We start from the raw sequence: 23,635 nt of genomic DNA, 5'->3' as shown, positions 1-23,635 counted from the left end.
CACCACACATTATCAATCGCTGTGCTGCGTCCCAATTCACCTCAGTGGCAAAAAGACATCGAAGCAATTCAGAGTCTTTTGACGATTTTACTGAAGCACAGAAACGTTTCTCCTTTCTAAGCTGTTGCTGGTTTTATATGTTTTGTGTAAAGTGTAATGAAATCAGATATTTCCACTGGATATCTATGTCAGATGCCAAAATATTGATAGCAATGTGAAATCGTTGCAAAGAAATCCGAAAACATAATTATGATATTTACTGCCTCTTTTTGAGAAATGGTAATCATTGCTTAATAGCACATTTCTGTACGTTACATCATCGATACTGTGTGACACAAAATGAAAAGGTTTCTCATGGCGTTGATATGAGTCCAATTTGGCACATAAAATATAATGCATAGTATTGTCCAGTAAGAAATGTAGTTTATGAAGTCAAAGAACGATTCCACTGTAGCTGCAGAAAGTTTTCTCGATCGTGATCTCTCACTCACACAGATATTTTGTATGTTTCATACTTCTAATAATGAACTACTAAGTCCAACAACAGCTACAAAATGCTTGGACTGTTAACCCTCTCACTCTTTATGACACTGCATCAGTTGAGTTTTTATACACTCCTGGAAATTGAAATAAGAACACCATGAATTCATTGTCCCAGGAAGGGGAAACTTTATTGACACATTCCTGGGGTCAGATACATCACATGATCACACTGACAGACCCACAGGCACATAGACACAGGCAACAGAGCGTGCACAATGTCGGCACTAGTACAGTGTATATCCACCTTTCGCAGCAATGCAGGCTGCTATTCTCCCATGGAGACGATCGTAGAGATGCTGGATGTAGTCCTGTGGAACGGCTTGCCATGCCATTTCCACCTGGCGCCTCAGTTGGACCAGCGTTCGTGCTGGACGTGCAGACCGCGTGAGACGACGCTTCATCCAGTCCCAAACATGCTCAATGGGGGACAGATCCGGAGATCTTGCTGGCCAGGGTAGTTGACTTACACCTTCTAGAGCACGTTGGGTGGCACGGGATACATGCGGACGTGCATTGTCCTGTTGGAACAGCAAGTTCCCTTGCCGGTCTAGGAATGGTAGAACGATGGGTTCGATGACGGTTTGGATGTACCGTGCACTATTCAGTGTCCCCTCGACGATCACCAGTGGTGTACGGCCAGTGTAGGAGATCGCTCCCCACACCATGATACCGGGTGTTGGCCCTGTGTGCCTCGGTCGTATGCAGTCCTGATTGTGGCGCTCACCTGCACGGCGCCAAACACGCATACGACCATCATTGGCACCAAGGCAGAAGCGACTCTCATCGCTGAAGGCGACACGTCTCCATTCGTCCCTCCATTCACGCCTGTCGCGACACCACTGGAGGCGGGCTGCACGATGTTGGGGCGTGAGCGGAAGACGGCCTAACGGTGTGCGGGACCGTAGCCCAGCTTCATGGAGACGGTTGCGAATGGTCCTCGCCGATACCCCAGGAGCAACAGTGTCCCTAATTTGCTGGGAAGTGGCGGTGCGGTCCCCTACGGCACTGCGTAGGATCCTACGGTCTTGGCGTGCATCCGTGCGTCGCTGCGGTCCGGTCCCAGGTCGACGGGCACGTGCACCTTCCGCCGACCACTGGCGACAACGTCGATGTACTGTGGAGACCTCACGCCCCACGTGTTGAGCAATTCGGCGGTACGTCCACCCGGCCTCCCGCATGCCCACTATACGCCCTCGCTCAAAGTCCGTCAACTGCACATACTGTTCACGTCCACGCTGTCGCGGCATGCTACCAGTGTTAAAGACTGCGATGGAGCTCCGTATGCCACGGCAAACCGGCTGACACTGACGGCGGCGGTGCACAAATGCTGCGCAGCTAGCGCCATTCGACGGCCAACACCGCGGTTCCTGATGTGTCCGCTGTGCCGTGCGTGTGATCATTGCTTGTACAGCCCTCTCGCAGTGTCCGGAGCAAGTATGGTGGGTCTGACACACCGGTGTCAATGTGTTCTTTTTTCCATTTCCAGGAGTGTATAAGTTTCATCTCATTTAAGATGTGTTAAGTCCTTTCGACATAGTGACGACTTGAACTGTAAAGTCAGTCTGTAGGTACTGTGTACTGTTATACTTCTACACCTGTCTGAGGGGCTTAGTTTTGAGAGTTCACTATGTAAAGCTGTACAACATTTATAAATAATGGAAGCCAATTTGTTACAACTTCTTCAGTAAAATGGGGCATTTTCTAATAATTTTCGTGTAACATGAGGTATTTTGTTACACCTGCTAATGCTCCATTACCCTATGGCATTGAAACAGCTGAATTATCAAGATTTATCTCATGTAAAAATGTGCTATATCTCTTTGATACAGCAATACCGGGACTGTAAAGTCACTGCTCCTTACATCAAGAACTTGTCTACCAGGTGTAGATGTACGCTGTACATGTACAACTATTCGTTTGTACTTACATAAAAGTTCTACTACATGCTCCTGCCTATACGTCAGTGTAACACGGTCGCCTCTTTGTCTAGATTACTAGACATGTAAATCACTCTGTATGTCAAATATACTTTTGTTATATGAACTGGAGAATTTATTCAACATGTTTGAGCTTTTTAATGATATGATACACAGTTTAGAAACATGATGTTTTCTCATTTTAAACTTGAGCTAACAATTTAAAGTATACAAATACCATATATACAAAAATGCACATACTTCTCTAGCAATGCCAGGTAATGATGTTGCTCATGGAGCTGCATACTGAAGCACAACATACATCGAAATTAGTATCAAAGGCCTCCTCTGATATTTTCTGATTTGTAATATTAGTAAACGCATGCCATGTATTTCCAAAAATCCGTCAACATTATCTCAGCATCCAAGGCGATCATGCAGTGCACACTGGATGGCCGAGCTAGCACACATTACGTTGGTGACTGTAGATTCATGTTAGTGAATGGACTATGAGGTATTAACGTTGTTGTATATTTTCACTGTTCTTGGGTAGCCCCCAACATATTTTGTATGAAAATCCTACATCTACGTACATACTCCGCAATCCATCATACGGGGCGTGGCGGAGGGTACCTCGTATCACAACTAGCATCTTCTCTCCCTGTCCCACTCCCAAACAGAACGAGAGAAAAATAACTGCCTCTGTACGAGTCCTAATCTCTCTTATCTTATAATTGTGGTCTTTCCGCGAAATGTAAGTTGTCGGCAGTAAAACTGTACTGCAGTCATCTTCAAATGCTGGTTCTCTAAATCTCCTCAGTAGCGATTCATGAAAAGAACGCCTCCTTTCCCTTTAGAGACTCCCACCCGAGTTGGTGAAGCATTTCCGTAACACTCGCGTGATGATCAAACCTACCAGTAACAAATCTAGCAGCCGGCCTCTGAATTGCTTTTATGTCCTGCCTCAATCCGACCTGATAGGGATCCGAAAAGCTCGAGCAGTACTCAAGAATAGATCGTATTAGTGTTTTATAAGCGGTCTCCTTTACAGATGAACCACATCTTCCCAAAATTCTACCACTGAAACGAAGACGACTATCCGCCTTCCCCACAACTGCCATTACATGCTTGTCCCACTTCATATCGCTCTGCAATGCTACGCCCAAATATGTAATCGCCCTGGTTGTGTCAAACGCTACACTACTGATGGAGCGTTCAAACATTACATAATTCTTTTTCCTATTCATCTCCATTAATTTACAGTTATGTATATTTAGAGTTAGCTGCCACTCACATACTAGGGAACCAATCCCATATGCTCGTACCTTAGTTAGTAGTCTCCAGTGGGGCACCGAGTCAAACGCTTTCCGGAAGTTAAGGAATATGGAATCCGTCTGATACCCTTAATCCATGGTTCGCAGGACATCATGTGAAAAAAGGGCGAGTTGTGTTTCGCAGGAGCGTTGCTTTCTAAAGCCGTGCTGATGCATGGACAGCAACACCTCTGTCCCAAGGAAATTCATTATATTCGAACTGAGAATATGTTCGAGAATCCTGCAACAAACCGATGTTAAGGATATTGGTTTGTAATTTTGAGGATCCGTCCTTCTACCCTTCTTATATACAGGCGTCACCTGCGCTTTTTTTTCAGTCGCTCGGAGCTTTACGTTGGGCAAGAGGTTCGCGATAAATGCAAGCTGAGTAAGGAGCCAATGCAGTAGAGTACTCTCTGTAAAACCGAATTGGAATTCCATCAGGACCTGGCGATTCAACCCATTCAGCTGCTTCACAACCCCAGGGATGTCTATCACTATGTCCTCCATACGGGAATCTGTACGAGACTCAAACGGCGGTATGTTTGTACGATCCTCTTGCGTGAAAGATTTCTCAAATGCTAAATTTAAAATTTAAGCTTTCGTTTTGCTGTCTTCCGTTGCCAGGTCAGACTTATCAGTGAGTGACTGGATGGAAGCCTTCGACCCGCTTACCGATTTTACGTAAGACCAGAATTTCCTTGGGTTTTCAGCAAGATCTTTTGCTAAGGTATGACGGTGGTAGTGGTTTAATGCTTCCCTCATCGCTCTTTTTACAGAAGCACGAATCTCTACTAACTTTTGCCTGTCCTCATTCTCCCGATCTTTCTTGTACCACGAGTGCGACTGCCTTTGCTTCCTGAGCATTCTCCGAATTGCACTGTTAAACCGCGGTGGGTCTTTTCCGTCCGTAACCCACTTTCTCGGCACATACTTGTCCATTTACAATGTGTTTAAAATCTGCCCATAATTCTTCCACGTCCATCGTACCGGAAGTAAATGAAGTCGATTCATTTACTAAGGGGAATGCTAACAACTGCTTACCTGCTCTTTCTAGTAAGAATACTCTCCTAGCCTTCTTGATTGACTTTTTAACTTTCGTAACCATAGTCGTAATGACTACATCATGATCACTAATCCCTGTCTCAACACTGACACCGTCGATGAGGTCTGGTCTGTTCGTGGCTACCAGATCTAAAATATTTCCATTACGCGTTGGCTGTCGATTTAGCTGCTCAAGACAGTTTTCGGATAATGTATTCAAAGGTAAATCACACGACGGCTTGTCTGGACCACCTGTAATGAATCCATAGACATCCCAGTCTATACTAGGTAGGTTGAAGTCACTTCCGACTAATATAGCATGATCCGAGTACTTCTGCGATACAGAATGTAGACTCCCTTAGAATGATTCTAGAATTGTCACGGTGGAGCCTGGTGGTCGGTAATAACACCCCACAGTTAACTTTATTTTCCTTAGCCCTGTTAAACGTGTCCAGATAACTTCACAATCACACTCTACTGCGAACTCAGTAGGCACAATATTTTTGTCAACTGCAATGAAGACACCACCTACTACGGTGTCTAATCTGTCTTTCCGATAGACGTTCCAACCCTCACTAAATATTTCAGAAATTCCTATCTCAGGGTTCAGCCAGGTCTCAGTCCCGAGAATAATTAGCGCGCCACATGCTTCCTGGAGGGCAGTAAATTCAGGAACTTTATACCGAACACTCTGAAAATTTACGGCTAATATCTTGATAGCTGAAGTGTCTTTACACTGAGCGCGTCCTGATTTCCCTGCCTGCACGTCGACTGGTGAGTGCTCATTAGGACACCTCGCACTACTGCCTAGCCTAAAAAAAACCCATGTGCACGCCACAATCCAGGCAATCCAGTAACAATGCAGGCATTTGAACGTCGAACATTCATCATTGAGCATTGCAGTTATTTGTGCTGAATTCTGACATGATTGGTATCATTCACACCCTGAAAGCACTACTTTCATATCATTAAATCGTGGGTTTTCAAAATTTACCAAAACGTTAAACTCATGATCTGAGGACATGCCTACAACCATGTGTTTACTGTCACTTGTACTCACGCCCAAGTCTCCAAAACAACGATTTAGTTTGTGGTGTGTGCTGTCGTCCAGTAGAAGATGCGTAAACGGTTATTAAAAGTAACGCCAATACTACAGAGTATAGGCAAACTATATCTGTGAGTTCTAAACGTGACGTATTCTCTGTTAGGTGACTAGGTAGCGCGTCGGATTGTTTTGCTAAAGATCCCGAGTTCCAAATGCACTGGTCGTAATTTTATTTAACAGATTACGCGTGAAACTGTTATATGGGAGATCATTTTTTTGCCTTGTGAAAGGACGTTTCATAGTTTGTAGTAATCTTGTTTTGGCAGTCTCCCTTCGCTTCATTAATTGAAAGTATCAAACCTGTAGCGTTCAGGATGGAGGAAGGAAGGATACTAGTGTTTAACGTCCCGTCGACAACGAGGGCATTAGAGACGGAGCGCAAGCTCGGGTGAGGGAAGGATGGGGAAGGAAATCGGCCGTGCCCTTTCAAAGGAACCATCCCGGCATTTGCCTGAAGCGATTTTAGGGAAATCACGGAAAACCTAAATCAGGATGGCCGGAGACGGGATTGAACCGTCGTCCTCCCGAATGCGAGTCCAGTGTGCTAACCACTGCGCCACCTCGCTCGGTCTGTAGCGTTCATTTGAACAGATAACATCACACTTATCTATACTATGTACTCTATAGGACTGCTCCTTTCAACTAATGTAGCGAAGCAGACTGCCAAAACAACATTACTACAAACTATGAAACGTCCTTTCACAAGGCAGAAAAATGTTCTCGCATACTACAATTTCATGCGTAGTCTTATAAAAAAAAAATTCGCAATCAGTGGGTTTCGAACTCGTGACCTTTAGTACAACGATCTGGCGCTCTACCGGCTCACCTGCTTCTTTGTTGATGACGTTTTGTTCGTTATTGGTCGCTGTATCTCGTCTGGGCGGACGTCCCATGACGACTGCTCAAGTTCATCGTTGATCTATTCATTAATTTTTAATTTATTACAGAGGGCAGCTAATCTTCTGACCGAACACGCTGAGCTACCATGCCGGCAACCAGAGATCTTCACATTATGATCTCACAGATACGGTTTGCCTATACTCCGGATTTATGGTGTTACTTCTAATTACCGTTTACACATCTTCTACTGGACGACAGTACACAGCACGAACTAAATCGGTGTTTTTGTTGATACTCCATCGATACGGCATGTTTGGTAACTATCTGAGTGCCTGTCATCTGGAGGTTTAGGCATCAGCTGCAAAGTTACTGAGAACACCACCACTTTGATAGCTGTACTATACCAAGGGTTGAGTAGTGCAGGCGTTGGTGATAGTGGTAACGCTGTGTCTGAAATGAATTTAGCGTGCCGACTTCGTATCTGCTCCTTGTATCAGGTGCACTAGACAATGTTGGTGGCACGACGACATGTGCCTATGTTGGATTCACTGGAAACTCAAAGTGTGGAGACAGGGTAGCGTAGCTCCACCCAGCTTGGTATGGCACTGACAGCATTTGGCTTTACGCCGCTCGTGCCCTGGTGGTGAAATTTCTGTGAAAGGAACTCTCCACTTTGTGTTATATCTTTCAATAATAAAGGTGTAAATGAACAACTGTATCACTACATATGATAGTGAAAAGTATTTGACAACCAAATATGGGCTATTCAGTTTTAAAGATAGAACAGGTCAGCACTTGGGTTTCAAACTTAGAGTGTCAGTTATCGCCACTGCGACCTTGAGAAGGGAGGGGGTTGGCAGAATTGTAGAGAATGGGTAAAACCGATGATTTTATGAATTTCTGCACCATTTTAAACTTGGAGCAACTGATCTTCCAACCACACAGGCTATCTTCCTTTACCTAGACAAACCATCTTGGATTTGTCCTCAGATCCCCTGTTCACCATCTTGGATTTTCTTCTTGGATTATAATGTCATAGTGAACGTCCTAGTGTCCCCTGCTCACCACCTTCGATCGTAGCATTACTGAGAGTGTCCTCGTATGCACAGGTACACCGGTACGTTGTGTTCTGATGTCCTACAGACTGCCCTTGAATTTCACACTAACAGACCTATGCCCCATCTCATTTTTCAAAAATTTCATGCCAGTTTATACTTAAGGCAATACCCTAAGTTCTACAGTGATATCATATGTCTGGAGACACTTGTACTATTTTAATTTCCTACCATTTTTCAGTTTACCATAATTTTTTACTTAGAGCAATTAATCAATATCAGAGGTGTGCCTGCAATCTTGTAACAATGCATGACATCATGAATCATATGGGTGAGGGAAGAGAAGAGGTGGGGAGGGGGCATGGTAGGTGGGTGGACAAGAGAAGGGGAATGGAGCAGTGGGGGAAGGATGAGAGGGAGGGAATGTGGATGTGGTGAGGGAGGAGTGGAGAATGAGCGGGGGCAGTGAGTGTATGACAAGGCAGATGTGGAGAGAGAGGGGGTAGGGGGTAGGAGGAGGATAAAATATGGCAACAATGCAGACTGCTCTAGTTCTCTTTTAGCTATATTACTGAAAAGATTAACATCATGTTTAGTTAGTTAGTTATTTAGTTAGTTAATTACATGTTCTAGTGATCATGTGAACGTTTCTTTTATCGAAATGAACGAGTCAGTTTACAGGTTTTGTATAATGTATTCATGATAGACTGGCCCAAATGCTGTGTGCCATCAGACTGTGTAACGCCAGCCTGGTCGATACTCCCTCTTCTTCAGACCTTCACATTTTGTGTCCTAGGCGTCCATTTACTCCATTGTTGCCCTTTCTCCATTTGATGATGACACCACTCTGTTGTCTCCCAGCCTTCCAGCTGTGCTGATATAGACATGTCACCTCCTGTCTGTCACATCACTCTTCGCTCTGCCTTCCTTTCTGCCTGCTCCTGACGCTTTCCCCCTTTCCCCCGCTCCACCCCCTCCCCCATCCCCGATTTCCTTCATACCCTCCTGGGCCCTTTCTTTCTTGTGTGTGGGACATGTCCAGCTCATGCATTCACCTTATTCTCCAACACATGGTTCCACATCACACATTGCGCCTACTGTGCTGCCCTTCCTGGTGTCGCCGCTAGCTATTCGTCGCCCCCACTATTCTCCCATTGCGGTCGTGTTTTGTGGCCTTGCAGACTTCCCTGCACCTTCTGCTCTCCATTCTTAGAAGTTTCACTGCAAGGCCTGACTGCACCTGACCTTCCAGCCATTGGCAGCTGGGTTGTGGTATCTGGTCGACGACTTTGCCCGTTTCTTGCTTTTCAGGTCCACTTCTACCCTTTTCTGCACTGCTGTTCTTCCTGATGACTGCCTTCTGCGAACAGCACCCAAACCTGCTATAATGCTTCACTTGTGTGATGAGACCTGATCAGCTCTGCTGTTGAAGGTGACTGCACGTCCAGATCTGAGCCATCCACTGGTGATGAGTCCTCTGTTGACCTTCCTTGGACACACATCACTGTGCCTGACCTCACCCATGATCCTCCCACTGCTGCCTCTGGCTGTGTGCCTGCTGGTGCTTCCATCCTCCTAACAGTCCACTACAGTACTGCAGCTGCCAGCCATGGTGGCCGGGCGGTTCTAGATGCTGCAGTCCAGAACCGCAGGACTGCTACACTCGCAGGTTCGAATCCTGCCTCGGGCATGGATGTGTGTGATGTCCTTAGGTTAGTTAGGTTTATGTAGTTCTAAGTTATAGGGGACTGGTGACCTAAGATGTTAAGTCCCATAGTGCTCAGAGCCATTTGAACCATTTTTGACTGCAGCTGTTGCCCACAAATATGGGGCACCATATACACCAGCTCTGTGGTCTCCACCTAGTTTCCCTTCCTCCATGCACCACCACACTCCACTGCACGCTACCCTGCTCCTCTGCCCACTGCCGCACTTTCTCTGCTCACCACTGCGCTCCAACCCAAAACATCGCCCTCTTACAAGCAATGCCGTGATGCTATGTGCAACAGAGCACTCCATTGCTCTCCCACATGCATCACTGCACATGTCCACACGCGCCTTACAGCTTCCCGTACCTACGGCTGCTTCAGTAACTAGTCATGGGCCGGCATATGTTGCAGCATTGGTTCCATTTTCCTCTCTCCGACGCCACCCTTCCCTAGTGGGTCTTCCATTCTCCTTTCGTCCTTCATAGATGCTTGTTTTTCCTTCTGTGCCTTCTTTGTGCACAGGTTTTGCTCTCCTTTCAAACCCCCTTTTTGCAAGTTTCAGTCCATCTTCAAAGTTGCAGTCTACTTTCTCTTCTTCTCTCTGGAGCCCCCCACAATGTATCACTTGTCCACCCCTTGGGCTCCTTGCGTGCTCTCTCCCAGCTGCACTTTTCGGAATCTATATCGCGCCCGGCGCCTATGGCATTTCTCTGCCTCCTGTTCGTCTCCTTCTTCCCTCTGGACGACTATACCCGATGGCTTCACCATCTCTGTAGAGGGGGGAAGCTGTCTGGCCACTCGCCTGGTACCCTACAACCCCAGAACACACACCTAGCTGGCAGATTACTGTACCCCAGATGTCCTCCACTGAAGACAGACACACGAGACTATCACATGCACCTCAGTGTGACATTAGCAACATGTTACACTGTGTATAGGACAATAGCAACATAATCATCCATCTGAGCACGTGCCAGACTCCAGCAGGCTCCATGAGAGACTCCAGCATCGTCCACCAAAAGTGTGCGCAATCGACCATAGCACTACAAAGACCATACTAAATTTCGTCAACATGTCACGTGATCCACATGGAAATCCTTCCATTAGATTACTCAAGATACTGCACGACCAGTAGCCAGCACCACTCGCTGTCGCTCTGGGCTCAATGCTGTCTGCTCCTTCTCGACCATCGGTAGCGAACTTCGGTAGCAGCCTTCAGTTCCATCCCAATCTCTGGCTGGACCTAACCTAGCGTGTTCGAGGGCTCCGACCACCACATCAGTCTGCCGCATCTGACCGATCCGGACACACACCCAGACACCAGGGAGATGACTGCCTAAGACATTAACCGCATACTGAGAAGACTCCAATGAAGGACATCGATTTGGATTACATCTACTATATCTACGTCTACATACTGTACAGACTCCGCGAGCCATCGTATGGTGCGTGGCATTTACTTCCCTGTTCCATTGGCCAACAGAGCGAGGAAAAATGCTTGATTCTATACCTCTGTACCAGTACTGATTTCTCACATCTTACCTCCGTGCTCCTAACGTGAAATGTATGTTAGCGACAGTACAGTCGCTCCGCAGTCTGTTTCCGTTGCCGGCTCTCTAAATTTTCTCCGTAGTGTTTCTCGAAAAGATCGTCGCCTTCCCTCCTGGGATTTGCATTTGATATCCTGAAGCATCTCTATAATACCTGTGTGGTGTTCGAAGCTACCGACAACAAAACTAGCAACAAGTCTCTGGATTGGTTCAATGTCTTTCTTTAATCCGACCTGCTGCGTAATCCAAACACTCGAGCAGTACTGGATGAGAGATTGACTATCTTTCTACATGCGATGTAATTTACCGATGAGCTACACTTTCCTAAAACCCTCCCGGTGAACCGAAGTTGACCACTCGCCTTCCCTAGCAGAGTTCTCACATGCTGGTTACATTTCACATTTCTTTGCAACGTTATGACCGTGTATTTAAACTAAGTGATTTGTTAAGGTCCACGCTACTAACGCTGTATTCTAACATTACAAGATTGTTTTTCCTACTCATATGCATTAACTACATCTACATCTAGAGCTAGGTGTCACTCGTCACACCAACTAGAAATCTTGCCCGTCACATCAACTACAAATCATGTCTAAGTCATCTTCTGTCCTACAGTAACTCAGCTTCGACACCTTCCTGTACACCACAGCATCACCACAACCGTAGTTTGCTGCCCACCCTGTGCACTAAATCATTTACGTATATAGAGAACAAAAGCGGTCCTATCACTGTTCCCTGGGATATTCCTGACGATATCCACGTCTCTGGTGAACAGACAACATAGTGTGTTCCGTTACCTAAGAAGTCCTCGAGCCAGTACGTGCCTGGGAACCTATTCCATATTCTCGTAGCTTCGTTAAAAGTATGCACTGAGGTGCCGTGTCAAGTGCTTTTCGGAAATCTAGAAATATGGAATCTGTCTTTTGCGCCTCTACTTAGTTCCGAGAATGCCATACGAGAAAAGTGCAAGCTAGGTGTTGCCCGAGCGATGCTTTCTAAAACCGTGCTGACTCATGGACAGAGACTTTTCGGCCTCAAGGAAATTTGCCAAATTCGAGCTGAGAGTATGATCAAGAATTCTGCAGCAAAACGTTGTGAAAGATATAGGTCTGTAATTTTACGGGTCCGTTCTTTTACCCTTATATCAGGACTCACCTGCTTGTTTCCAGTCACTTCGGAGTTTGCACTGAGTGAGAGAAATCCGGTAAGTGGAAGCCAAATAAGAGGCCATTGCCATGCAGTACTCTTTGTAAAAGCGAAATAGGGTTCCATCCGTGCCTGTCGACTTATTTGTTTTCGACTCTTTCAGTTGCTTCTTTACACCAGGGATGCTTATCACTGGAGTGAGAAGTCTATGATTGTACCAGAAGTGGCACTTACTTTTCTACCTCACATCAGAAGCGTGAAACATTCATTTGTGTTTTACCAGAAAAGTGTTCTTGTATTGTAACTTGTGTAGTGACTTTATTATGTGCTGTCCTTGCCAACTCGTAACACCGAGACATAATAAGACTCCTTTTTGTACTGTAGGTGTTTCTGTTGCCAGTATAAATAACATTAAATGAGACAGAGGAGAAGCTATCAACAAGAAACAGACAAGCGGTTAAAAGTATTGACTTATATTCATCAATAAAGAGCAGATTAAATGCGAACACTGTGGAACGATATCAACACAGAATTATGGATCTGCCAGCGGTAAAGCATGTTCTGGACATTGGGGTAATAACACAGAAACACTGTAAAACAAATATCATGAAATCGTCCGCCGGCCGGTGTTGCCGAGTGGTTCTAGGGACTTCAGTCTGGTACCTCGCTGCTGCTACGGTCGCAGGTTCGAATCCTGCCTCGGGCATGGATGTGTGTGGTGTCCTTAGGTTAGTTAGGTTTAAGTAGTTAAGTAGTTCTAAGTTCTAGGGGACTGATGACCTCAGATGTTAAGTCCCCTAGTGCTCAGAGCCACGGTTTTTTTTTTTTTTTTTTTTTTTTTTTTTTTTTTTTTTTTTTTTTTTTTTTTGAGATCTTCCGGTGAAAGAGAGAGCCTGTTTGGTCATGAGAAATTTCAGATATAGATGCAAACGGGGAGAGCGCGAAGATTCTTACGTCAGTAGTGGAGGATACGTACACTGGCATCTCGCAAAGCAGTCAAGAATCCTGTAATGAAGCCGAATACCGCAATACAGTCTAACAGCTATTGATCTAAATTTAAGCAAGACACATTCCATGATTACGGAAGAAGTACCTTCAGATGTCTGCAGCAGGATGGGAAGGGGGCGGTTGCTGGAGAGCATCTCTCCATGTTTTTATGGACACGGACAGAGCACAGCACTGTGTGTGTACTCTGGGAGAATGTAGTGCCTGAAGCCAACATTACAGATGGTGGGAAAGATTACGGCTCCTGCAGAGTTGGCCGACCGTGTGGGTAGATTTCCAGAAGTTACAGCCTGTCATGGCACCAGGACTACGACCACAGGAATAGAGCTTTCACACACACGACGGGATTTTTGCAGCCGAAATTTCAACCCATTGGTTCCGAATCTTACTAATTTACACCGTCATGTAGCTGATTATCAGATATTGAAAGTGAGTCGCCCATCGAACCGGTGGTCCCTTATCCGGCAACACACCGATGGGTCCAGATGGCTGAGGAAAACTGATATTAATGTATAAATTTGCCAGTTAAATTTATCTTCTTATCAGTTAACTGTGAAACATGCTCTTGATTACATACATTGTAATTGAAATTAAGTATATTGGAACTTTTTTTTGTTTTCTTTATTGACTTTGACTCCTCCCAAAGGGGGTGGGCTGGCCGCAGCTTAGTACGCCGCTCATCAGCCTACAGAATTTGTTTTAAAGAAAGGAAAATAATAAATAATAAAAGCAGGCGATAACATCGGTGACTTAGATGGCAAAATGGCGGAAAATCGTGGAACTTAAAACATAGAACAATGAGTTGATGATGTTAATAAAATACATATGAAGCAGACAGGTAAAAGAATAGACAGACAATTAAAAAAACACGGCAACAGTCTGGTTTCTGTTCGCAAGAGATATAAAATTCACACCCAGCTTCAGCATTGGTTTCTGTTTGCAACACTTTGGAAAGAATAACAACACTGACCATTGACTTGAACACTGCACTAAAAATTTGGCACAAATATGATATACCACAGCCGAGGGCAGATGGGGGGAACCTGGACAGATGACAGGAAAGGGGGGGAAGGAGAGGAGAAAACGAAGTGGGGCGGGGGGCAGGGGGGAAAGGAGCCGATGAAGGACATGGACCCATAAGAGGGGGGGCGGGTGCTGGGCAGACATGACAGGGAGTGGGGAAAGACAGAGGAGCAGTATGCAAAAGGACTCAGGGCAGGGGGGGGGGGGCAAGAGGGGAGGTGGGGAGAAAACAGGATGGAAGGGGGGGAAGAGGGAGCCCGGGGAAAGGACAGAGGGAAGGAGGGGGGGGTGGGGATCAGAGTTGATAGGAGGGTTAAATGGAGGGACAGAGGGCATTATCTGGAAGGGGTATCTGACGGAAGCCACCTTGGGAAAGGAGATGAATGGTGTAGAGATGGAGGGTAGGGGGACACAACAGTAAAGATGTGGCAGAGGGCGGGGATTGGAGAGGAGAGGAGCAACCAGGGTGTGAGGGGGATAGAGGTGGCGGGAAGTGTAGAGTATGCGGATATGTTCGAGGAATAGGAGCAGATGGGGGAAAGGAATGAGGTTGTAGAGGATCCGGATGGGTTCAAATGGCTCTGAGCACTATGGGACTTAACATCTGAGGTCATCAGTCCCCTACAACTTAGAACTACTTAAACCTAACCAACCTAAGGACAGCACACACATCCATGCCTGAGGCAGGATTCTAACCTGTGACCGTAGTGGTCACGCAGTTCCAGACTGAAGCGCCTAGAACTGCACGGCCACACCGGCCGGCATCTGCGTGGGGGACGGGAGGCGTTTACGGAAGGCGAGGCAGAGTGCGTGGCGCTTAAGGATCTGGAGGGACTTATAGAATTTGGGTGGGGGGGGGGGGTATCCAGGCGGATCTGGCATAACAGAGGATGGGACGGATTAAGGATTTGTAGGCACGGAGGATGGCAGAGGGGTGCAACCTCCATCTGTCGCCAGACAGGAGTTTATACTGGAACATAATTATACATACTTAAAGATTCTTTCTTTGTATGGGATTGGACAACACAGTACACTGCAGAAAAGCCTCAGGATTACACCACGTCTAACTTTTTCAACTAACAATGTACTCCTTCTCGAATGAAAAAGATTCTGGCAAAACGTGAAATTCAATCCTACGAGTCTTCCTGCTCTGTTTATAACGTAAAATATTGCGAGACAGGTGGTTTCCTGCAGGTGGTTCCCCGAGTCGCCGCGCTGGCTGACGTGCAGGGGGCGCGAGGAGGAGGCGCTGACCGTGCTGCGGCGGGTCGCGGCCACCAACGGCTCCAGCCTGCCGCCGTTCACCCTGCAGGTGCTGCACCGCGTGGCCATGGTCAAGCGGGACCGCGTCGGCTACCTGGCCATCTTCTCTAGCTGGAACCTCTTCAGGAACACCCTCCTGCTCATCATTGCCAAGTGCGCGCAAGTTACTGTAAAACTAACATGTTTCCATAAACACAAGAAATTGAGATCAACAGCTTTTATGTCAACTGGTGCACGTTGTCAAAGTTACATCGCATAGCTGCGATTTTTCCTCAACTGACGAGTACCATAAGAACCATCCAACCAATCATGGGCTGCAGTGTCTGGAGGTGCCACATTTTACATCTAAATCTACATTTACATTTATACTCCGCAAGCCACCCAGCGGTGTGTAGCAGAGGGCTCTTTACGTGCCACTGTCATTACCTCCCTTTCCTGTTCCAGTCGCGTATGGTTCGCGGGAAGAACGACTGCCGGAAAGCCTCCGTGCGCGCTCGAATCTCTCTAATTTTACATTCGTGATCTCCTCGGGAGTTATAAGTAGGGGGAAGCAATATATTCGATACCTCATCGAGAAACGCAACCTCTCGAAACCTGGACAGCAAGCTACACCGCGATACAGAGCGCGTCTCTTGCAGAGTCTGTCACTTGAATTTGCTAAACAACTCCGTAACGCTATCACGCTTACCAAATAACCCTGTGACGAAACGCGCCGCTCCTCTTTGGATCTTCTCTATCTCTGTCAACCCGACCTGGTACGGACCCCACACCGATGAGCAATACTCAATTATAGGTTCACCGAGTCTTTTGTAAGCCACCTCCTTTGTTGATGAACTACATTTTCTAAGGACTCTCCCAATTAATCTCAACCTGGCACCCACCTTACCAACAATTAATTTTATATGATCATTCCACTTTGAATCGGTCCGTACGCATACTCCCAGATATTTTACAGAAGTAACTGCTACCAGTGTTTGTTCCGCTATCATATAATCATACAATAAAGGATCCTTCTTTTTATGTATTCGCAATACATCACATTTGTCTATGTTACGTGTCAGTTGCCGCTCCCCGCACCAAGTACCTATCCGCTGCAGATCTTCCTGCATTTCGCTGCAATTTTCTAATGCTGCAACTTCTCTATATACTACAACATCATCCGCAAAAATCCGCATGGAACTTCCGACACTATCTACTAGGTCATTTATATATATTGTGAAAAGCAATGGTCCCATAACACTCCCCTGTGGCACACCAGAGGTTGCTTTAACGTCTGTAGACGTTTCTCCATTGAGAACATGCTGTGCTCTGTTGCCAAAAACTCTTCAATCCAGCCACGCAGCTGGTCTGATATTCAGTAGGCTCTTACTTTGTTTATCAGGCGACAGTGCAGAACTGTATCGAACGCCTTTCGGAAGTCAAGGAAAATGGCATCTACCTGGGAGCCTGTATCTAATATTTTGTGGGTCTTATGAACAAATTCATTGGAACTTCCTCTACTACACACAATGGTGGATTACGTCTCCAGAGTCCGAAGCTATATCACAAGTCCATCTTCCTGTGACACGTGGTATTCACTTATAATGGAGATAACTGGAACCATTTCTAGACAGTTTCCTACAACGTTGGAACCAAGTAGCGTACCACCACCTGCGAAACTATCACAACAAGTAAAAGTATGGCATTATATGTGGAAATATTGTTTCAAGACGACCATGTATAGGGCATGAAACCCTGGAGGGCGGGAGAGCAGACGTAAACTTAACCCTGACAACGATGTAATTGCTTAGTTGATGCAGTAAAAATTCACAAAAGTGTTAGGTAAAATTTACACAAACGCCAGTTTTACAATGTGCTCGACTGAGACAGTGGCTTCATAAGGCGAATCAATGAAGACCAAAGAAAGTAAAATTTGGGAAACAATTCGTGCAGTCGCATATTTTTGTACAGTAGTTAGAGGGAGTGCCATGCACAACATGCTAGAAATGCTGAACGGTGGGGACGGAATGTGGGAATAGAGGTGGGTTTCGAGGTCTCTTCCGTACGTTTCTCTTGAACAACTCGAAACTTACAGCCTCTAACGAAAACGTATCCTAGGACAAAATTTATCCACATTAAATTTCCTACAGATAGGACTTGTTCAATTCTTTGTGTAGGCCTCACAGGTTGCACGTAGCGAGCGAGAGAACAGGAAAATCTCGCGCATGGTTTCTGAAAGAGAATGTAGAACTTCGAGTTGTATGAAACGACATCTGAAGGGGGCATCTGTAGGGGTAACAAAGAATGAAGGAAATTGAATTTGAAAGTAGGTTTGAAACCATAATAAAGCTAAAATAATTCTAAAGTAAATACAAATAAGAAAATAGTAAAAGCAGCAATAAAGTCATTGAGCCAGTGAATGACTTTCTATGTTTAGAGTGGTTGGAAGAAAAAGAACCAACAGGCAGAGTATAAAAGCCTGAGTAATTTTTGTTACCTAGCAACGATGAAGGCTATCATTGACGCGTGTTGTCGCAATTTCAGTCGTGAATTCGGATCGGAAAGCTCTTGTAAAAATTATACATTATTCGTGTTTAACATTCCGTCTTTCGGCTTAATTGCATTGCTAGAAGTTTGGCGAAGATTACCAGCTCTACCGTGAACATTTTATGTTTGCTGATTTATTTCTACTGTTTTCATTGACTCTGTGCTCTCGAGTAAATAAAGTTCAGCAGTCACATACGTGGTAGTGGTCATTTCTTTAAGCCGAGTTTCTGTTTTCCAAACAGTTTATCTTTTTATGAACTTTTCAGTTTAGTTGCCGATTGTTTCCCATACGTCTGCCCTAACTATCGTGCGCCATTTTGTATCAGCATAGTCCTGGCTGACGCACAGTAACATTTTACATTTAAAACCTACAAGATCATGAATTTCAGTTAATGTAAGTAAGTACGTCTTCTTGATTAAGTTCGAGCACGGGAGCACCAACATTAATGTCTAGCTTATCCTTGACGGTCATCAGCTATTCTAGACAGGTGTTTAATTAAAATAGAGGAATTATGGTGTGTTCTACGAGCTTGTTTTGTTGGGCACAGTTGTTTGGTATGTCAGTGTAGGACACCAGTTTAGACATTTTGGTTCTCCACTCAAACACAGTTAACTTACGTGGCTGAAGCCAGAGATTCTTCCACACTGTTTCGATTCTCATGATGCAAATAAGCCGTTGGGTGAGATGGGAGGTATCTTTTGTAAACCCTCGTCGCCAGTTTTGTAAAGCCTTGTCACTACTGCTGTGGAGGGTGAGTTTGAGGGTTCGTGAAACGGCTTGGGGCGCAGTACACCGCTAAGACAAATTCTCCCTGCCACTATAATACAGCTATGCCTCTTGGTCACGTAACAGGGTAGGAGAACGAAGGTTCTACAACACACAAACAAATTAGTAACAAAGTCACACAAATGAGTTAAAAGGTTTACTTATCTTTGTGACTTGTTGAATGATTAAGTCTGGAACACTGTAAATAATACAAGACAAAAAAGGCCCTCAATGACTAAGTGAAAATAATCGTGGGTAAACTTCACAGTACACAGCTAATGCAATTTACAGCAACTGTCTGTTCACTTCTTAAGAGTTCATTCACTATACGACGTTCCGTGTCTAAGCCAGCCCTAGAAGATGATCTGTAACAAAGTCGGCGAGAGCTGCTCTTCTGTCTTCCGAATAGGCTTCTGTCCGTTGTCGTCTGGTCACTGGCGGATTGTACTCGGCCAGCAATTGGCCGAGGCGAAGTCGATGTCTTCATCCTAAGCGCCGCCCGTGGCGCTGGTGGAATTTGTGCAAGTGGCGAATCTCTATGGCGCTGGCATCTGCTCGCTCTTTGCGCCTGTGGTGCTTTTGCCCTGGCTGTGTCTTGTACGGTCGACACAGCGGTACAAAATTGCGAACTTTTCTACAGCAGTTAACTTACAAATCCATAAGCCCCATACGAGGTCAGTCACAGCTATAGTCATAAGGCCGCAGCACTTGCCGAGGTAAAACTGTAACTCTCGACAAGCGTACTTGCACAGTTCGATTGCTTTACTGGTCACTCTTTATTATTTCCCAGTGTTGAATGTGACAGCGATTGAACATCAGTGCCACGAGTCGTTCGCGTGTATCTCTCATCCAGTATTTTTCTTTAGATTATGTGAAGCGTGAGTGTTTAACATATAGTTCTTCGTAATGTTATCGTTGCTTTCATAAAGCCACATTAGCTGTGTTCTTTGACACAAATGTGAATTACCTCTTTGAGCTGCCAATGTTAGAATAAAAGATGTAATACATTCTGATACCGCAATGTATCGCAATATTAACAATTAACCAAAACTTCCACAAATGAACTGGAACACATCTGTCACGACCTCCTTCGTGCGTTACAATATCATGAGGTCGCCTGCAGTCAAACACATCAATAAATTATGCTAAAAGCTATAGGATCTTAAAGAATAAGTTAATCAGCTCACACTTCCAATAGCCTCATAATGAATCGTTACCTAGTTGTGTCCATACCGCGATTCAAGAAATCAAGATGCCTTACTCAACGTAGAGGCAAAATCTGGAAATGACAGTCATATAAACGTTCGGCCGACCACTTGGCGGAAGTAAAGCGAGCTGTATGACTATGCGACACGTCATTCAGTGTGCACTAGACTGTACAGATAAGGCCGCACCACGAAAGAGGTGAACGTGTGAACATAATTCTTGGGTATCTTCTGGTAAACTTTCCGGGATGTAAGGTCGTGGTCCATGAAACTCTTCAGCTCCTAACGTTTCGTCCAGAGCTGCGCTGGACATCTTCAGAGGGGTGTTTCTCCTCCGGTGAGTCTTGCCGGAGGAGAAACACCCCTCTGAAGATGTCCAGCGCAGCTCTGGACGAAACGTTAGGAGCTGAAGAGTTTCATGGACCACGACCTTACATCCCGGAAGGTTTACCAGAAGATATGTCATCCGGTCGTGAAAGCCTTCATACTATGATAATTCTTGGGCTTTGATCAAAAATGTTCAAATGTGTGTGAAATCCTATGGGACTTAACTGCTAAGGTTATCAGTCCCTAAGCTTACAGACTACTTAACCTAAATTATCCTAAGGACAAACACACCCACCCATGCCCGAGGGAAGACTCGAACCTCCGCCGGGACCAGCCGCACAGTCCATGACTCCTGCACCTTAGACCGCTCGGCTAATCCCGCGCGGCGGGCTTTGTCGAGTGCGATATATCGATTGCGTCATCGCATTCGTTGCAGGTAAAGAGAAAACCTTAAACACAGAAATCACAATGGAATGTGATAAACACTACGCAAACACTTAACGCAATTCCAAATATCCACTGACGGAAAAAATCATCACAATACCAAGAAAGTGTTGTGCGACATAAACGAAAGCCAGTAGGCGTATTTCTACATCTGAAAGATGATGTCTATTCAAATTTCTCGCCAGTCGCTTCAGAGTGGCCCTAGTAGTGCCCACTATGAGAATGCAAATCAGGTTTGTTTTAATTACACTATGTAACGGTCGTGAGCGCTAGTTATCTTTGAGATTGGACGTAGTAAGTAGTTGTTAGTCAAGAATGCCTTTAAGACGACAAAGACCGCATTGTCAACACCTCACTGAATTTGAAGCAAGTCGTGTAATATGGCTATGAGAAGCTGGATGTTCCTGGTAGGAATTCAGCCATTGTACATTACTGCTGGCAGCGGTGATCACGCGATTGTACGGTCACACGATGATCTGATTCCGGACGGCCACTTAACACTACCGAGAGAGAAACCATCACGTTCAGCGTATGGCGGTGACGAATTGTACTGCATCTGCAGCAGCAGTATGAGCGGTAGTTGGCACCACAGTGACACAACGAACCTTACAAATCGGCTACTTCAAGGACAGTTCCGTGCCAGATGCCCTGTAGCGTGCATTCCACTGGCCCTAAACCACGGCCATTTGCTACTTCGGCCTTGCCGCGGTGGATACCCCGGTTCCCGTGAGGTCACCAAAGTTAAGTGCCGTCGGCCGTGGCCGGCACTTGGATGGGCGACCATCCATCCGCTATGCGCTGTTGCCGTTTTTCGGGGTGCACTCAGCCTCGTGGTGCAAATTGAGGAGCTACTCGACCGAATAGTAGCGGCTCCGGTCAAAGAAACCCATCATAACGACTGGGAGAGCGGTGAGCTGACCACATGCCCCTCCTATCCGCATCCTCAACTGAGGATGACACGGCGGTCGAATGGTCCCGATGGGCCACTTGTGGCCTCAAGACGGAGTGCTATTTGCTACTTCAGTAGTATCAAGCGAGATCTCCTTGGAGGACATTGTGAAGGTCTGTTAAGTTTTCTGATGAAAGCTTGTTCTGCCTCGGTAACAGTGATGGCCGTGTGTTGGTCAGAAGGAGGCCAGTTCAGGAACTAGAGCCACCCTGTCTTCTTTCTAGACACACATGGGACCTACACCTGAATATATGACCTGGGATGCGATTTCGTATGACCGCCGGAACAGTACCGAGGTTGCCCCACGCACCCTAACCGAAAATTTTGTGCGTTAGTCTGGTGATTCGACCTGTTGTGCAGTCATTCATAAACCTGTTTGGCCTCGATAGTTGGCTGGATGTGCTCCTGAGTTCACTGTGCCCAGTTCTGTCCAACTGGTGCATTAGATTGTCAAATTCCCAAACTGGTTACAGGGCCATGCCCAAATTGCTCGAAACGTTCTCAACTGTGGGGGAGATCAGGTGACCTTGCTGGCACTTGTCAACCACGAAGAGAAGCAGTAAAAACCCTCGTCTTGTTTGGGTGAGCATTGTCTGGCTGAAGTGGAAGCTCAGGATGGCTTGCCATGAAGGGCAACAAAATGGGAGGTACAATATCGTCGACGCAACTCTGTGCTATAAGGGTGCCATGGACGACAACCAAAGGGCTCCTCCTATGAAAAGAAATGGCAGTCCAGACCACCACTCCTGTTGTCGGGCCATATGATGGGCGACAATCAGGTTAGTGGTATCCATCTGCTCTCTGGGGTGCCTCCATACACATCTTCGCTGGTCATCTGGGCTCAGTTCGAAGTGAAGGTGATCACTGAAGACAATTCTAGTTCAGTCAATAAGATTCTAGCCCGAAGCTGTGACTGGAGACATCTTGGACACTGCTGGGATACCAACCTGATTGTCGCCCCATACAGTCCGACAACCAGGAGTGTTGGTTTGGGGTGCCGTTTGATTTCGTAGCAGGACCCTTTTCCTTTCAACCCCGGCACCATTACAGCACAGTGGGACCTTGATGAAAATCTACTCCCTATTTTGTGGCCCTTGAGAGCAATCCATTCTGGGCTTAGATTCTAGCAAGGTAATGCCCACCTCCACAAGGCGAAAATTTCTGCTGCTTATATACGTGCTTGCCAAACAACTTAGCCAGCAAGATAGCCCAATGCTGAGGTACTACTGCAATACAGATGCAGAGCCTCTGTAATGCTGTTCAAGTGTAGAGGGAATACCAAGTTGGCTGTGGCATCGGTGGGAATTTAGACTGAGGTGGGAGGCGTCTGGAGTAGCACGAGCAGCTGTGCAAAGCCATTGTGCCACGGTGGCATAGCGGTTAGCGCATATTCTTAGTGAGGAGGATAACTGGGTTGGAATCTGGGCCTTAATTCAGATTCTCATTCATCACTTCAGTCTGCAAATATATACATTTTTTATTGTTGTTTGTTTCCAGTCGTGCGTCCTGGAAAATGCAAGTGATTGATGACGGGCAAAGTAGATACTCCATTGGGGCATACCCTGTTTAGTCAGGCTCTGGTTATTGACCATACACTCCACTGACACTACTGCTCGTATTCACCGGTCAGAGCTTGGGTGGTCTGATAGTGGTACCTGTATGTACTTCCAGTGGTGTCACGTTCCAGCGTTCAGAGGGAAGAAGTCCTCTGTTGACCCCTCACTGGACGTGGTGACGGCTGAATCCTCACAGCAGCGAAGTGCTGAATTACATGAGCATCCAGGTGATTAGGCGATTGGCGGGGATTTGGAGCCCATTGGCTCGGCGCCCAGTCTGGCGGGCGCGGACCACAGACGGAACACTCGACTCGGCGCGGACGGATTAGGGAACGCCCAGCTCCTTCCAG

General features: G+C 46.1%; 1 protein-coding gene across 1 annotated transcript in view; it reads left to right on the top strand.

The window, feature by feature from the left end:
- Window positions 1-23,635, top strand: part of LOC124605940 (solute carrier family 22 member 7-like) — a 132,651-nt gene that overhangs the window by 85,211 nt on the left and 23,805 nt on the right. The window contains exon 7 of the mRNA XM_047137899.1: window positions 15,444-15,665. Within this exon, the coding sequence (XP_046993855.1) occupies window positions 15,444-15,665 (222 nt within the window). The remainder of the gene's footprint in view (window positions 1-15,443; window positions 15,666-23,635) is intronic.

Source organism: Schistocerca americana, chromosome 3 (genome assembly GCF_021461395.2).
Source record: "Schistocerca americana isolate TAMUIC-IGC-003095 chromosome 3, iqSchAmer2.1, whole genome shotgun sequence".
In the NCBI taxonomy this organism is placed as follows: Eukaryota; Metazoa; Arthropoda; class Insecta; order Orthoptera; family Acrididae; genus Schistocerca; species Schistocerca americana.
This window is presented reverse-complemented; position numbering and strand designations above follow the sequence as displayed.